Below are 18,320 nucleotides of genomic sequence, written 5' to 3'. Positions count from 1 at the left end.
ATAGTCTAAAATAGGTGTACCCTATAAGGTACAGTAGGTCTATGCATTAGCAAAATCATGCGCAAAAATATAATTTATTTTTTATTATTTTTCATTGTTTTAGGCTATCGATGCTACACTATATTGCCACAACTTTTGAAAAATTTGATAATTTCAGCAAACAAAGCAATTTTGGTATTTTTTTACTGCTTTCTTATCAGATGGCTGCTAATGGTGATCAGACTGACGAAGATTGAGGCGATAAAGATAGTGTCAATGTAAATAATTATCCTCAGAGTTTTCTTCGATGGATTTGCTAAATTTCCGTCGTCGTATTGTTAAATGCGGTTATTGATAGCAATAAACATAACAAGTCAGAAGAAGCCAGGCCTTCTTCAGCTATCCTCACTAGGTTTGGGAAATGTAGGAAAAACGAACCAAATGTGGTTCGTGTCACATAAAACGTCTTACAAGCTATGCCAAGAGTAATACTGGTGATTACGTGATTTATTTTAAATTTTATATCATACAAAAATAAATAAAACTTTCTTTGAACAACTACTATGTTTTGCATGCATATAGACCTACTGTACCCTATATGGTACGGGCTCCCCACGACCCCCTTTTTATCCATTATTTTTTTTAATATTTTTTTTATGATTTTTATGCTTCATTTTGTAAGTTGTTGCTGATAAATCATTTTTTATTTAGTAAAATAATTATCGGTCTAAATGGGTTAATACTGGGACGTGTAAGTGCTTTTTAAAAGAAAAAAAAAGACATTTTATTTATTTTTGACTCAGACTTGTATCATTATTATCATTCGCATGATCATGTTTTCGTTTTCATTTGTAATGAAAGTGAGTTTAATTTGATTAAACGACTTTGAATAATAAACCCATTTGAAAAACGCGATATTTTGCATGAGCGTTCATAGACTATGAGTTTACATATCGCGTTACACATGGCCATAGACAATAGCATTTTAAAAAAGCTTTTATCTTCGCTTACTATCCGATGCCGATGATTCAATTTAAATTTACCTATATTTACCAAGGTGGCAATTCTGTTTCAACGAAGGCCTTAAAAAAGTTTTACCTATTTTGTTTACAGCCGGTGTTTGAGTGTATATCCATACGTGGAACTTGAACGTTTAAAAAATTTGAAATTAAATAATCCTGGCACAATATTGACTTGGATCTGAACATAAGGCAGTATGGTTTTTGATATTTTTTTATTAACTAATCATAGCACCTCTCCTACTAAGCTAAATATGCTTGTGTTATGAATGGGTTTACTACAATATGTAATTCTGTTTGCTTATTTTCTTAGGTTAGATATAAATAGTACCTAGTCCAAACAACCCTCCTCCTATCATCAGGATATAAACTATTTACTCAGAGAGCTAATTACTTCAAGGCTGTAGAGTTGTTAGACGAAGGGCCAAGATCACTGTCTAATGGAGTAACCAGCTGGCCCGTATTAACAAACGATGAACTGAATTTTGCCGGTTTATTGTACGATGTCTGCAAGTGTTTATAAATGCTAACTTTATAGCAAAGTACCTACGATAAGATTAGGACACAAACATGATAGGCTTTTCTTAAAATAAAGCCTAAAGTGCAACATTTATTTTGTTTGTTAAGAAATCCCTAATCATAATTTAGGCTACAATGACTATGTATTTGAAAAGGGAAATAGTTTTTCTTTCACATCAAAATCAAATCAAATCATTTGTTCAGTACCTACTTAGATCCTTTCCAGGGCGCTTATACCTACATAAACGTCTCAAATATACCACCACTTCGAGACAACATATGGGCTGGTGCTTAGAAAAAGTGGCTGTAAAAACTCAGTCACCAAAGAGAAACCATGTTAAAGTTGTAGTGTGGTAGTAATTGAGCTGTAAACCACCCTTTATAGGAAGGCAACTAGCCATAAAGGTGTATCATAATAATAATTAATTAATACAAAATTACAGGGCTTATTAATACCGGTCTAAGTGCACGTGTGATTTAATCGTACAACCAACCATCAGACTACAATATTTTTTGCAAAAATAGAACTTACTACGAGCCCATAAGATTCTACAATGTTCAGCTTGCTGTACTGTAGTCCACCAAGTGGAAGGAAATGCTTGCTTAATTACTGAAAAGTCTTAGATCTAACATGTTAAGTGCGCACTATAACGTTAATACGATGTAGGTATGCGCGTGCACATGTGCTGTATGCTAGACAGTGAATGACACTTCAGTTTTATGTCAATCGAGCGTTTGGATTGTTTGCTTCTGAGAATCGGGAACTGCTAAGTAGCCTTGAACTCACATATCAAGAAATTTGTAAGTAGGTACCTACCAATGTATATGTAGGTATTTAACTTTCTTCAATCCAATACCAACTTATTGATGTGATCTTGTCAATGTCTATGTTACAGGAAATGTATGAATTCTAGGAATTGTATACTATTCCTAGGAAATGTATACAATTCCGAAGCTATTTAGGAAATGTATAAAATATTGCTTCAGAGATTTTTTAATACGCACATATCCTAGGAAATGTATACTTTTCCTAGGAATTTTATAGAATTCCAATATTGTATTAGGAAATGTATAAAACTAAGCGGCACTAGCGCGGTCGCGTGATCGGGTGCCCCACGCTTAAAATTTCATTTAGCCAAACCACATTGGCCGACAGGTACTTTTTGCCCGACATATTCATGATGTTGTGGAATGAGCCTTACTTATTAAATTTAATGTCTAAAACTAATATTAACAATTTAGAAAATTATATTTGTTTTGAACTTATACTTATTTACTTTTTATCGCCAATCAGATGGTATAATTTACTAAAGCCAATGCTTTTTATAAAACATATCGGTGCGAACGATTCAAATGTAAATCATACTTAGGTAGTTTAATTTTGTTCTCAAGTAAGTGACAATTATGTTTTTATTGAGAAATAAAGAATCTTTAAACCTTACTTTTAACTCGCAATTATTATTGTTTAGCCTAACAGTTGTTTTCGAATTATTATACTTTGGCCGAAAAAATATTTCCCTAAAATTTATTGGCATTTATCTTTCTTTCGGCATCACGCATATTACGCTGAAGTATTGGAAATCCCTAATTTTAACATCTCTTTTATCAAACTATTATTGGCATGAAGGTTTTAGTACTCCTGTAGCTGGATAACAAAGTCTCAGTTAGGTTAGGTTAGACTTGCGACCTTACACATACACAGCTGCCGCGGTAGCGACCGCTGAGCGCTATTTAAGTTTCGGAGAAAAAAAAGAGGCGTAATAAAAATAATTTTATGTAAAAAAATTTTAGGCTTAAAATTTGTGTGCCATAGACAATTAGGCGTACAAAAAATTTGGCGATTCGATAGAGACCCCGCGTAATCGGATGATGCAATACCCTCCCCTCGCACCGCATGTCCACGCGCATTCATTGAAATCTTATATTACATTTCCGATTGCTGTTTAGGAAATGTGTAAATTTCCTAGGAAATGTGTCTAATATAATTTACATCACACATTTCCGGGTGATTTTAGGAATTATACACAATTCCTAGGAATTGTATACAATGCCGGATTTCATACATTTCCTGTAACATCTATACATATTATATGCTTTACACACACGGCAAGTTTATTAATAGATGATCGTACTAATCGTTTCAATACTCGTAGCATAGTTTACGAAACAAGTACATTATTATTTTCCTTTAAAATTGACTTTTTGATGAATCAAGGTAGAAAAAATAATTGTTACAACGATATAGAAACTAATCTCATTTTATATTGTCAATTTTGTGACGAAAGATGCTTTGAAGAAAGGGTTTATAATTATTGAGGTTCAATGACGACGTCATTATGACCATAAATAGCTCCATTTCTTTATATGGCTTTTCCCTTTCATAATATTACGAGTTCCATCATTGCGAACCCTCCGGCGGCGGAAGACTGGGCGAAATAAAAATAGCCCAGAAAAGCTGGCTTTCTCTATCTTTTTAATCCGTTCCGTCAGGAACAGGCTAAGGTCATAGACCATGCTGCCTACTGGTTTCCCGCGCAAAGTGATCTGTCAAGTAAAAAGAACCTGTCATGAAACAGCAGCATTCGAATTAAAATTCGTGCGCGAGTCTGCACTATAGTTTTACTTTTTTTTACAGTAGCTCTAGCATGAACAACTTTCGTCTTCGAATCGTTTCCGTATTCAACAAAATTCGATACTCTTCTCCCTTCAACCTTGGAATTAAACGATAATGTGACAATATTGATTCTCAAAGTAAGTTTCGTGCAACCATTTCTCATACTAAGTTCACTTTACGACACGTTCACAAGGGCGCTGTTGTAGTTTTCGTGCTAAATCTTTTGATGGCGATTCGAACACGCAAACGATTTGAACTCGAAAGTTTTTCGTGCTAGCCATACAGGATTTGTGTGGTTTTTTATGTGTATTAGAATTCGAATGTTTAAATCCATCCTATCCCTAGACAAAGTCACATTTGTCATTGTTTTGATTTCAAAATTGCTTCACGGAGATATGTCACTAAGTGCATACCAAAAAAAATAATTTAGAGCTAAGCGACTGCTAAAGCGCGTTGGGAATTTTGTCTAAAGACCCGTTTGAACTGAAATAAGTAGGTAATTAAATTCATTTTTAATTTAAACACAGTAAGATCGCAGGATCGTTATGGAAAGCCTTGGGGGAGGCCTTTGTCCAGCAATGGACGTCATTTGGCTGAAACGGACAAAGATCATAAAGTCGTAAGAGCTTAATCACGTGACCATAGAGTAAAAAGGAACTCCCAAAGCCCAGTTAGATCGAACCACACATGCGCCGAATCAGTTCGCGGAATCAGTGCCCACACGCACTCGGTGACGCACGCGCTTGGCGACAAATACAACTGAGAACCACTCTCCCATGACCCGACGGACTGGGGTTGATTAGCAATAATAAGCCTCTTTGTTTTTTAAAATCCCATTAAAAACTTGACCCATTAGTTTAAATGTGCCGTTATTCACTTTCACGTAGCGTTATTTTACAATCAATCGCCTTTGTTGTATGTAATAATTTATTATTTTTTAATCAGTAATTGTCTAATTTCTATATTTGGAAGCGCCAAATAATTGGTGAATTAAGATAATAAACCAAAAAACACTAATAAGACCCGATTAAATTATTTTTATTGAAATAAAATACAGCACATTACTATTAAATTACTGTACACAAAATAACTATTGGTCGTATTTAATAAAAATTGTATGATTCAATAAAAAACAAACAATAAAATACTTAATAAAAAACAATACAGTATTTAATTTCGTGCGTTGAAATTAATACTTACTTTAAATTAATATTAACTTGTTTTTAAGCAACTTAATTATTTTATTTCTTTTGTTGAGAAGCGCAAAAAGAGTCGAAAGTTTCATACTTTCATACATTTCAGTCAATTTAGTTGTAAAAACCGTAATATTGAAACTATCTAAACTATTCATAGAACCTAAAAATAAAGTAGAGGATAAAACAATGTAACAGTTAAGACCTACTTGAAACTAATAGTACGAGAGCCCACGACCAAAACCATGTGTCATAGCAATACGGCAAAAACCCTATAAAATCGTTAGATTGTATGATTCTGAACCCGACTAGGTGTGTAGTAACGGTCGAAAGTGTAGCAACTGAGTGGGAGGCCATTTCTGCTGTGTCAAAAAAAAAAGACAGTCGGTATTATAGCAATACGTCTGATAGTGAAAATGTACATAGATATTATAATTGTATTACGAAAAAGTTTGTTTTCAGACATTTTGCGCGTAGCATATAGCCTGTGCGCATTTTTGTAAATGTCAACAAATTTAGCCGACCTGTATCATAGCAATACTGATAATTATTTTTTTTAACTTTTCGTATTGCTGTCATGATTACCAAAAACCTGTTTTCAGACACTTTAGGTGTATCAAAAAGTTGTATGATAGAGAAGGTGCTACACTTAATTTGTCTGATATAAATTTTTTGCACACGTGGACAACTTATTTTATCATGTCCAACAATTTTCAGACATATTGCTATGATACCGATCGGTAAAATTTGTTAACATTTTCAAAATGGTCTCAAAATTTAATGCGTTCACATTTCCGTCTGAAAATTGTTTTGTTCGCATCAAATAACCAAAATTTACTAATAAAAAAGATTTTCAGACGTATTGCTATGAGACATTTTTTTTGTCTCATTTTTAATTTTTTTAAGTGATTTTACGGGTTTGCGCTACACCACTAACGTCTGAAAATAATGTTTCCGGTATCTCAGAACTATCATTCAACTACAGTCTGCAAATCAGACATATTGCTATGATGCAGTTCGGTAAAATTCTTTGACAATTTTGAAAATTCGGTCAGATCAAACGCTACGCGGAAAATGTCTGATATTGGTATTTTCGAGTTCAGGATAATCGTATCTATCGATTTGATGCGGTTTTGGCCGTATTGCTATGAGACAAAAATTTTGGTCGTGGGCTCTCGTACTATAACGCAATTAGGTCTTACTGTTAAACAACTTTTACTACATAAGTTACATTCATTCAGTCCTCTTTGGAGCGATTTATTTATAAAAAAATAAAATAGTGCTTTAAAACAGTTTTACGTAGCTATGGATCTTTTGTAAAAAGTTGATTTCGCTTTAAAATCAGTCCAAACATAAGTTGATAAATTAATCAGTTTAGAATCATTCGAAGTCTGTCATAATAAAATGTTTTAATGATCTAAAAATGTAACTTAAACGCTAAGTAATGGCTTAAGTATTCGGTGAGCCACATTCGACCTAAACTTATCACGTCTTTGACAAATGTATTTTGACACTTGACGACGTCAAGTGACAAATGAAAACAAGTGAAAAAAACGTGACGTTGAACGAAGAGGACGCAATGAGAGTTTCGATTTCAATCCGTTACATTATTTGAGGCGAATGCACTAATTAAAACAACGTAGCTATGATATCTATCATTCACGAAGCGGTATACAATGTGATTTTTTTCTGTATATAGTTTAAATCGAACTAATACAACATAATAACTGTTCCGTGTTCATTGTACTGAACGAAATAAATGAGCCGTTGTGTTAATTGTTTGGATTTTGTTTGATCTCAGTCATCCTTCGGGGAATTCTCAAACTCGCGCGAAATTAAGATTAACGATCACTCCCGTGACTCGATGAGTAATTATTTGCTTGACATCTATTTTTATTTGAATTGCATTAATACATATATTCATTAATTTTAACGGAAATTGATTAATCATCTACATATTACTTGTATGTTCATCATACTCTATTTCGGCAGCAGAGCTCTTTTCTTGAAAATAAACTCAAGAATAAACCCAAGGCTGTGATTGGTTCCACTATTCAAATTACCATCAGGTGATCCGTTTTGCTCTTTCGCCTCCTAATCTAATCATTTGACAGATTTTACGCATGAGTTTAGTAAAACACGTTTTTCGGCAATACAAGCTAGTAGAGCACTGGATTTATTGCAACAGGGTAGACTAGGTTTACGTTTTGAACATTGTAACTGAAAACCTGTAGATAAAACTAGGTTGAACCGCTATTGCTATTAATTAACACAAATAAATAAACTATTTGATATAAACACAATCTACTCGTGTTCATTCATTAAAACAGGCTTCTAGGATTTTGAATGAGCCAATCGATTCGTATAAACATCAGTTCAATATAATAGACTAAGTAGTTAATTTTAACAAGCCTAGATACAGTAAATTTTTTACACACTGCAACGATGGCGGTTTATATTGAATATTTATGATAATTTAAGTAATTATATAAATTTGTTTTAGTTTATAAAATATTTAATAAATAAGCGTGTAATAACATAACAGCACACGTGCCTGCTTAGCGAGTCATTATCACATCAAACAAAGAAGGGGTGAAATGATATTATCTGCAGACACCTATCTGAGGGGTGACTGGGGTGACATTATCTGAAATGCAGTTAAAATTCAATTACTCTGCAATTAACTGAATACCTTAATGCTTCTTTATAGTTAATAAGCTTATTCTTCCATCTACCAAGTGTTGAAAGATACTATGCATATTAAATTCTGTAAATATTAACGTAATAAGTGACATCTGACAACGCTTGTCAATTATACACATATTTTGACTAAAAATGTCGTTAGGTTGTTAAAAAAATATAATTTGTGAAAGTGAAGCGTCATATTTGGATATTTTGATTTGATTAAAAAAATTGTTTAGCTAAATATTATGAATTATTGTAGAGTTTATTTATCAATAACAATGTGTGCATTACTAATTATAGGCAAATAAAATAAAACAAAACAATGCAATATCACTTGACATCCAAACAAGTCCCCGTGAACGTGTCAATTCCTCTATGAAGTCATGACGTGACATGTCAGTAAAGATGCTTATAACTACTTTTTTTAAATGAATAAACAGGGTTTTAACACCGTAGTAGCTAGCTGTTCAATGTAACTGTAGATACGTTGTATATGCCCAAAGTTTTATTGGAAATCCAAATCATTGGATGTTATTATTCTTATATTTAGTGGATTGTATTAACAGTTCAAGTCACAACCCTGAAGATCGTCTTTTTAGAGCATTAATATATCTCAATTGGACTAGATCATAAACTGCGAGAGCTTAACAACTTAGTTAAATCAATCAAAACTTACTTACGTAGGTGCTTAAGAAAAAGATTAGACAAAATATAAATGAAATAAATCGGCTACATAATTTGTAATTTTTGCGAATTTATTGCTTTATCGATAATTAATGGTTAGTAGAGATATTAGAGCATTAATTGAATCATTTAACCGCTAATAATGCTCATTAAAATAACTACAGATATTAATCTCTGGGTAACAATAGTTTCTACAAATAACAAAGTGTTAATACGATATACGCCAGTATTAAATATACTGTACGACAAATAATTGCATCCATAATCATGAGCTGTGATATGCACGCGAGCCAAATAATATCTGGGATTTCGCATACGAATTAGTTTAAATACAGGGTGTTTCAATAAATTAATCGTTAAAGAGAATATGACACATGAAGTGGCGCTTATGATGCAAGTGTATTCGTGTATTAATAATTCTTTTTTAAAGAAAATATGACAAATGACGTAACTGCTTAGGAAGCAAGTAAAAATCAAGTGTTTTGAACCAGGTTACTTGTTTGAATTTGGTACAGATAACCGTATAGATCTACTACGTTTTCAGTAAATAAATAAATAATTAAGAATCACTATTACGATTCGAACAGATTGTATACAATAAATATAAAATCTTTAACTATACCGCTTTCTTAAAATCGACTACTAGATAATAAATCAAAAATACTACACAGTAACAATCATAAATTACACACACATTTATTGGTTTTTTGGAACACCGCACACAAATGTTGGTACTTAATTGATCTTTTCATTCCAACGCCGTTGTCTTAAAATTTTCCGCGTACGGTCCTGCAACTAAACGACAGGTTCGGGTCAAAGCGTCTAATTTGAAAGACCCCTTAAAACTTATTCGTACTACTGACAACTCACTAAACTCACAACTATTACAGAAAAAAAAATAGTTAAACAGTCCAAGAATTAATACCCACCTAGATATCCAGATAAACCAGTAAATAATCCGCAACACCCTATATGGCGGTAGCCTGTGTATCACTGGGGCGGCAATGCGGTCAAATACTGCAGTGAAGTGCAGTGTTAGTCGAGTACATCAGAATAAACATGTTTGTTGAAAAATAGCACCTGTTACAACTGTATAAGATACAGGGTTAAGCTTGACGTGACGTCTTCCGCATACACTCGAATATAAAAATTTGACAGCCGCATGTGTATTACGCCCGTGTTCACAAACGATGCTTGCAAGTGAAGTAGCATATCGAAAACACAGCGTTGAATAGAGTTCTGTGATTAGTTCGTGTGTCACCCACGCGCACTGTGAGACCTCATAGTTTGTGAATACGGGCGTTAGAACGTGTGCACTTGTGTCTGCTATCACGGGACAGAACTTATGAATAAAACTGATACGTATTTGTATGCAACGTTGCAAATTACGGATGTAGAGCTGAATGGTTCTTCTTAAGCCAAAAAACATAGTGTGTACGTGGTTCGCTAACCTCCGAACAACCTACGAACCACGTACACACTATGTTTTTTGGGTTACACTTACTTAGGTTACAGTGCATGCAACGGTTACGGTTACAGGTCGCTAATGAGTATCTGGCTTTATGATGGCATTGCTCGAATTCTGCATATTATTTGCTTCTATCATATGGGCTACAATACTACCTAATATATATGCAGGCGTTATACCACGACGACTCGTTATTTGAAACGTTCGTCAGTATAGTGACCATAGTTTCTAAAGATTGGTTAGACCAACCGCTCTATTCTTTAAAGAAAAGGTAATTAGTTCGAGTCCTGTCTGAGACCGTAGACTTTTTAACCAAAAATATCACTCCCTATTGTCATTTGACTCCATTAGCATCTGACTTAGTCAGAATGGAACCGACACAAAATGCAGACGACTAATTAGTGAATACCTAGTGACGAAAAAGGCAATTTTGTTAAATTGATTGTATTTGAATTTGAATTAGAATAGATAAAACGTCAAGTCCTAAGGAAAATCTAATCCAAACGGGAAGTACACGGAGGACTAGCCATTTGGTATGCGAAAAGCAATACAGATTGTGATATTTTGATAGGGAAAGTGCTAGTTATCACGCGTTCAGGCATAAAAGGAAGTTATTAAAGTTATATAATTGTATCGTTTATGAGATCTACGGAACCCGAATGAGGAGCGATGCGAATCGATTTATTAATCATGTTGCAGGTTGCCCACTGCAGTTCTATTCCTCAAGTTGAAGTTTCAATCTGAGTTAGGCCCAGAACAGACGGTGAAACGCAACTGCAATGAAACTGCAACTTTCTGACGATTCTGATGAATGAAACTGAAAGTTTCAAACTGGTCGCATCATGTGTGGTCTCTCAACGGACGCTATGGCAGAAACTTAGATGCAACTCAAAAGTAACTAGCAGTTGCAGTTTCGTTGCAGTTGCGTTTCACCGTCTGTTCTGGGCCTTAAATTGAGGCTGCCGCTAGGTCTGGAGCGATTCATCAATTTTGTGTTTATTGATTTGAAAATATATTTACCTTTAACTGATAGTAAATGCGTTTAATAATTGGATTCAGCACATACAAATGAAAATATAACTTTTAAGGAAATAGTTTTCTCTAATGTTGATAAATGGATATGCACACCACAACACAAAAGCTCACGTTGATAAATTCAATATAGGCTCCATCAGCCTAGAGTCACTACATTAAAATCTATTTATTTATACAGCCTAGGACAAAAAATATAGTAAAAAAACCTAACTAGCATCCCATTTAAAAGTTACCATACTCATGAAATAAACTGTCCTATAACTAATGATGTTAATTGTATAATACTTAACGCATAAAAAGACTGGAAATAGTTTTAAAAAAATATTCTTGGCTTATGACCTTGCCTTTGCCTATCATAAAAACAGACTAGAACAAATAAAAGTTATACGTCACGTCTCTACTTCGTGTTTTTTCCGGACTGCGTCCCAGCAACCATACCCCATGTTATACTTGCGTAGTTGCGTAGTACGTAATTACAAGCGCTCGATCATTGCTAGGCTGTAAGATACTTAACCGCGGGGTCATCCCTTAACCGACCTTAATCCTAAAATACCAATAAGTTGTTTTTATAAGGCTGCATGGCTCATGACCTTATGCCTTTGCCTATCCTAAGGACAGACTAGAACAAAAAAAAGTTATATAGTCACGTCCCTACTTCGTGTTTTTTCCGGACCGCGTCCCAGCAAGCGTACCCCATGTTATACTTGTGTAGTAGGTACGTAATTACAAGCGCTCATTGCTAGGCTGTTAGATACCTAAGCGCGAGGTCATCCCTTAACCGACCTTAGAAAATTTACCAATAAGTGGTTTAAAGGGCTGCATGGCTTCATGACCTTATGCCTTTGCCTATCCTAAGGACAGACTAGAACAAAAAAAAGTTATATAGTCACGTCCCTACTTCGTGTTTTTTCCGGACCGCGTCCCAGCAAGCGTACCCCATGTTATACTTGTGTAGTACGTAATTACAAGCGCTCATTGCTAGGCTGTTAGATACCTAAGCGCGAGGTCATGCGCAGAGCTTTGCGCGGCGCGGGAAGCAGAGCGTAGCGAGAGTCGAGACAAAGTTTCATGGATGACTTTTTGTATTATGGCGTACAGAGGGCCTAGTGTGAGTTTTCATCATGAGCGCGTCAAAAAATTACATTAAATGTATGACGGATTCTACTGCGCCCCTAGCGGGAAACGTTTAAAAACTACCTAGTGAGCGCGTTTGATGTAAATTCACACTCAGCTCAAAGATGCGCTTGTCTTTAGAACTTTTACGATTAGGTTATGGATGCTATCATAAACTAAGTAGGTAAGCAAAGGTTCACGAATGGCTCGGAAAATTGGAAAATTCGGGACAACCTGAAAAAATCTTTCAGTGGAAAAATTGACAAGAAAAATATAGGGTCAATCAGTGTGTAATAGTGAAATAAAATAAATTTTCATAGAAAACAAAATGGTAGTTACCTAACTTTGTGAAAACGGAAAATCATGATTCAGTTTTTTACTTTTGGTAACCAAAGATTAACGACATTCTGTCTCGAAAACAAATGTTTAGTTAGAGGAATCTATCATTGCTCATGTTTGCTATTAGTTTCCGAGATAGAAAATATTTTGTTAATAAATAAAGTTTGTATGATCAAGACGCGCCATAGATAAAGATATTTTGAGACAAACGGACCTCTACACGCCCGTGTAGAAATTCGTGTAGAAACCTTTCGCCAATCGCTAGTTTTGGAAAACGCCAGCTCTGAGCTATCGATCTCCGCTATGAGCTTCACCTGTGAGCTAGGCCTTACACTGCTAACCCGTACTAGAAGCCAGAGCACGTAAAACTGGTATTATGAATCCAAGCGCACAGAATGCTTAATTTCACTATCGGAAGTCGCAGGCACGAACCTCGCCTGTGCTGTTAGGTTATAACGATTGGAACCCATTTAGCTATTAACAACGTCTCAATAAACATCGGCAATTCTATGAAGTTATTATTGTTAAAATTTTCTGGCTCAGGCTGGGTTGTGCCATCTTACTTTAAAAATAATGAACGTCAATAATCTGTCAAACTCCATACAAAAAGCACCGGTTATTGTTATTGTTACGGTTAAAATAAGGTGGTGTAACTCAGCCTAAGAGTCGCATCTTTAGAGATGCGTGATAGAGATTTAATTTGCTTAACTTGTAAAATGATTTTTTAAGAAAGAGTCAAAGAAAACAAAAGTAAAAAGTCGTTGTCTATAATGAAATATAGTTACCACTTCACATAAAGTTAGAAATATTGATTGCAGTACGTGCATTTTTTACCGATTGTCTGTACGAAGCAAAAGTAAATATATAAATAAATAAATAAAAGTAAATAATTTTACTTTACAAATTAATTGTACCAAATATGGACAAAAGTTGTTTACATTCCGCCCAACAATTGAGAGAAAATTAAAATAAATATTGAAAAGAGGAAAGCAATTAGTTCCTTATGTAAGTCAAAAATAAGCTTCATAAAATATCCGAGCACAATAAAATATAACATCTGAAATATACAATATTTTAAAGATGCCCTACTTTCCACGAATGGATCTATAAATCGATACAAAAAAAGCGAACCAAACCAAACTAACAATTTCCACGAAAACTGTGTTAAAACGTACAGAGAATTAATATTTGATTGGACTGAAATTATATGAAATTGAATATACCATTCCCATGGATTAAAAATTCAATATATTTTTCAGCCTGAAAATTCATCAATAATGGAGTTCCAATGGATTTCAAATAATAACCTGCCTTTTTTGGTAGGAGTATCAATTTCAGTTCGTTGATTCGTTCAAATCATTCCAATAGCTCCATAACCAAAGATAATCTCTTTACCTACATTGGTACAGTTTCCTATTGACATGTTATTAATTTTGAACCAATCGAAATCTTCATTCGTTCTTGAACCCTACCTTTACAGAAACATTTTTAACCGACTTCAACAAAAGGATGAGGTTCTCAATTCGGTTGTTAAATCATTTTGACCGTGCTAGAAATCAACCTTGAGACCTACTGCGTGTTTCAGTACTACTTATGCCACCGAGCTGCAGTTGTAGATTAACTAATTACAACTTTAATTGGAGCTAGTAAATTGTCATTTGAATCATAGACAACGAGTAGAATCGGAACCGCTGAATTTATTTGATCATTTTATTTTTAATTATAAATGGTAATTTAGCCATTTCACGGAAAGCGACAGTTCTATATTTCATGAGAATAAGAAATGTATTTTATATTATTTAAACAAAAGCATAAATAAAGCCTATGATCTATTATTTAGCCTGTGATTCATAGGCTGTCGTTCGGTTTCCGCACGATATAACATTTATGTACGTACATGGACATGATTAAAGCAACAAGGCCTAGTTTTTTGATTCGTTGTTAAAATAATTAATTGACAAATTTCACTTCTAATAAATCAAAATCAAAAATATTTTTATTCAATTTAGACCACTAGTGGCACTTATGAACGTCAAAATACAGTAAAAAAGGTAGCCCTTAAGGGGTACTTTACATGTCTCCTTATCTTTTGGGCCCTACCAGCGCGCTTCGACACAAACTTAGGGCAAGTGCTGAGAAGAAACGCCGGAACAAACTCAGTCACCACTAGTTGACAGTAATTATCTAACGGTAAGAATAACCAAATTCAAGTAGGTACATCAAATATGTACCGACTGAACTGACCACGCATCCTTGTCATCAATATAGTCTCGAACCTTGTAGTATATTATAGTTATCCCTTCCCTTTGGACATAAGTGTATTTTTTTATATGTATCTTCTAAGGTTGTGTGGTATCTTGTTAAATTGTCAAATATTAACAATTCAAGTTAACCATTGTTCGAAAAACATTTTATTCTGATATTTAACCACTTATCATTTGACATCTGTCAAAATATGCCATAAATTAGTGACATATGCCATAAATTAGTGGACTTTGATAAGATTTCCTCTATTTATGTGTCACAGTGGAGAAAATTATAAAAATAAACAATAATTTTGAATGCGTTTAAAAGCTTGGTGTCCTAGAGATGTCAATCAGCCTCATAGGTAACTTATAGCCCTGGACTAGACCCAGATATAATAAATTATTCAAATGTTTTTCACGCTTGCGAAGTCTGCCAGTGTTTTATTTAAATAATTTAATCATCTACGGCCTATGTCTACGAGTATGATACATATCTATGAGCTTTGCTTAATTAGGAATTGGCGCCATATTAAAGTGTTCAAGTAAATAAATAAATAATAATAAACATTCTTGTCAAAATCAATCTAGATTCATAGTTTAACAGCGACTTCTGCGCTCGTTATTGTAGATAATTATATTTATATTTCCTTACTTTGAAGTCTAAACCTCGAACAATTAGTGTGTTTTCATTATACAATATTAATTACAAGTCAATTTATAATATTAGTAGGATATAACATTTGCGACTATGTTTTCTACACGTAACGCTCGTGTACTTCCTAAACGGCGAACAATTATAAACATTACATTAGAGTAGTTAATTCCTACATATTTTATATAATAAATAAGTGTTTTTATTCTTATTACTTTGAAGTTTGCCCCTTGAACAATTAGTGTTGTCATTATACAATTTATAAGTCAATATAACACTTGCAATACAAAACGCGGGTGTTTCGTGTACTTCCTAAACGGCGAACAGTTATAAACATTACATTAGTAAGTTAATTCCTACATTTAAAATAATAAGTGTTTTTATTCTTATTACTTTGAAGTTTGCCCCTCAAACAATTAGTGTGTTGTCAATGTTGTCATTATACAATAATTATAAGTTAATATAACACTTGCAATACAAATCGCGGGTGTTTCGTGTACTTCCTAAACGGCGAACAGTTATAAACATTACATTATCGTTTAATTCCTACGTATGTTATAATAATAACTATTTTATTCTTACTTTTAAGTTTGCCCCTCGAACAATTAGTGTTGTCATTATACAATAATTATAAGTCAATATAACACTTGCAATACAAAACGCGGGTGTTTCGTGTACTTCCTAAACGGTTAACAGTTATAAACATTACATTAATGTAGTTAATTTCTACGTATGTTATAATAATTGGTCATTAGGGTCATGTGATGTGCTTCATTCACACGAGCTATCACGGTGGGAGATCTGCGAACCTTGTTTTGTATGGGGTGGCACGAATGTGTGCATAGTTTGTATGGGGTATGAATAATAATCTTTAGTAAGTACTAAATGAGTAAAACGAGCTTAACGCAGGAGTTGTACAGAGTTAGCATTGTATTTTTGGTTTAAATTATTTTTTGGACTAATGGTGTTATTACTAAGTAATTGTTAATTTAATTTATGATTGGAAAGATAACGAAAGTTTAGAAAATTTAAGATGCACTTAGGAACTTATGGAGGCAGATATAGAGTCATCTATGATAGAGCGTTCTTTTGCACAGAAGATAACTAGTTAATGAACTTCATTGCATATGCACACCAACCTTAATTTCGAACTCCTCCTTTGTACTTCTGATTCATTTCGTTGCGGGTCCAATGACAGTTTAACTTTCCCCCGGGACAAACTTGACCTTCACTGGTTTGATTTTTATGGCGGTCATGCTGTAGATCCTGGCTACACAGGAGATGCAGCGGTGGAAACGAGAGGTGGAAATAGTCCCGTACACCAGTAGAAATGCAAATTTAAAGCCTTATTCTCTTAATAAAGCTGTGTAAATTAAAGAAAACAAAAATGAACTTATTATCGTAAAATGTGTAGGTGGTTAAGACTGAGTTCACAACCCTAGAAGAAGGATCTATCAACATAAAAGATAACTAAGTAATACAGGATACTGAGGATTCCTTCCTGTTATTAACATTATTGAAAATACGACATAAAATCTCAGCATTTTGTCTCTAACTAACAAGAAACGAACGAATTTATGCGACAACTATTGCGGAGTAAACAATAAAATATCCCTGTTACTTGAAAACTTGCAAAACATTAATGTTTTGTAAAACTTATGTTAAACTTATGTTTTACTGAACAGTTATGCATAGGTAATTTGTCCAGAGTTTGTTGACTATTTTTTGTACATATTTTATGTGAGTAATAAGTAAAAACACCAGACCATTGGTTTCATCAGAAATAATAAGCAAATGCCTCGTAAATAATCCGCATACGTTGATTACGTTTCTCATAAATCAAAGGTATTTTTTAAATCCTGAAAGACCCGAATAAATTTGCACTTGACGGGTTTGAAATTAACTGTTAATTTATTCACCTTTACTTCAACTTTACTCCGTTAGGAATTACTTAGTAGTTTTTGCAAGACGTTCAGCTGAGTTGGAACATTTAAAAACTTCTTTAAAGGTCTGGTCTGAGCATAAGAAACTGTTGATGATTTAACTACTATGCTTATTAGCACTTTAAAATTAACGACTGGAGGACTTCAAGGCTTTATTCGTTGCCGACTTTTTATAGTTTAAGAGTGCATTACCCAGCAGTAACCCTCGGTCAAGGGCTTAAAAATTAACAATCGAGAGCCGCAGCCCGTAACGTACCTCACAAAGTTCCGCATGGTTGCTCTGGCTGGCTGGAGAACAGCAATGTTGTGCACAATTTAAAAAAATCAAATTTCAAAATTCAAATGCGAAACACGCGTCGATCGCGAATGGTGCCGCGCTGTCGTGCGCACGTCCGTTCGGTTCGGAGTCAGCGTCGATTCTGAAGCGCCGCGGGCCTTGCATCTAGTCTTGAACTTGGAGTGGCAGGTTGCAGCGGGGTGCACGCTGCACTTTCGACAATGTCCGCCACTTTATCGCGGAAAAGCCCGGCTTCCCCTTAACCCGCGAACTAATTACGGCGCGGCGATATCATATGATCGATTCTAAATTAAACTAAATTATAGGTTCGCGCGTAAAACCAACCGTAAAGTTTCATTAATTCGCCTCGGATGCCGCCGCCATGACATCTCCATGCAATCTGCGGACGAGATCGAGGGCTCTGGATGCGGCGTGACGTCGAAATAACATACTAACAAGGGTTTACAGTTATCTCCCGAAGGGCGGTCCTGATTTATAAATTGACCGATTATCAATTTCTCGAGCTTCATTGTCAGGGGTATTCCAGGGTTTCT

General features: G+C 34.4%; 1 protein-coding gene across 1 annotated transcript in view; it reads right to left on the bottom strand.

Annotated features, from left to right (window-relative positions):
- LOC135074692 (uncharacterized) overlaps positions 1 to 17,920 on the bottom strand; it is a 100,651-nt gene extending 82,731 nt beyond the window's left edge. Inside the window, exon 1 of the mRNA XM_063969060.1 lies at positions 17,746 to 17,920. Within this exon, the coding sequence (XP_063825130.1) occupies positions 17,746 to 17,762 (17 nt within the window). The 5' untranslated portion in view covers positions 17,763 to 17,920. The remainder of the gene's footprint in view (positions 1 to 17,745) is intronic.
- Between the last annotated feature and the right edge of the window lie 400 nt (positions 17,921 to 18,320).

The sequence above is a fragment of the Ostrinia nubilalis genome, chromosome 9 (genome assembly GCF_963855985.1).
Source record: "Ostrinia nubilalis chromosome 9, ilOstNubi1.1, whole genome shotgun sequence".
Lineage (NCBI taxonomy): Eukaryota > Metazoa > Arthropoda > Insecta > Lepidoptera > Crambidae > Ostrinia > Ostrinia nubilalis.
This window is presented reverse-complemented; position numbering and strand designations above follow the sequence as displayed.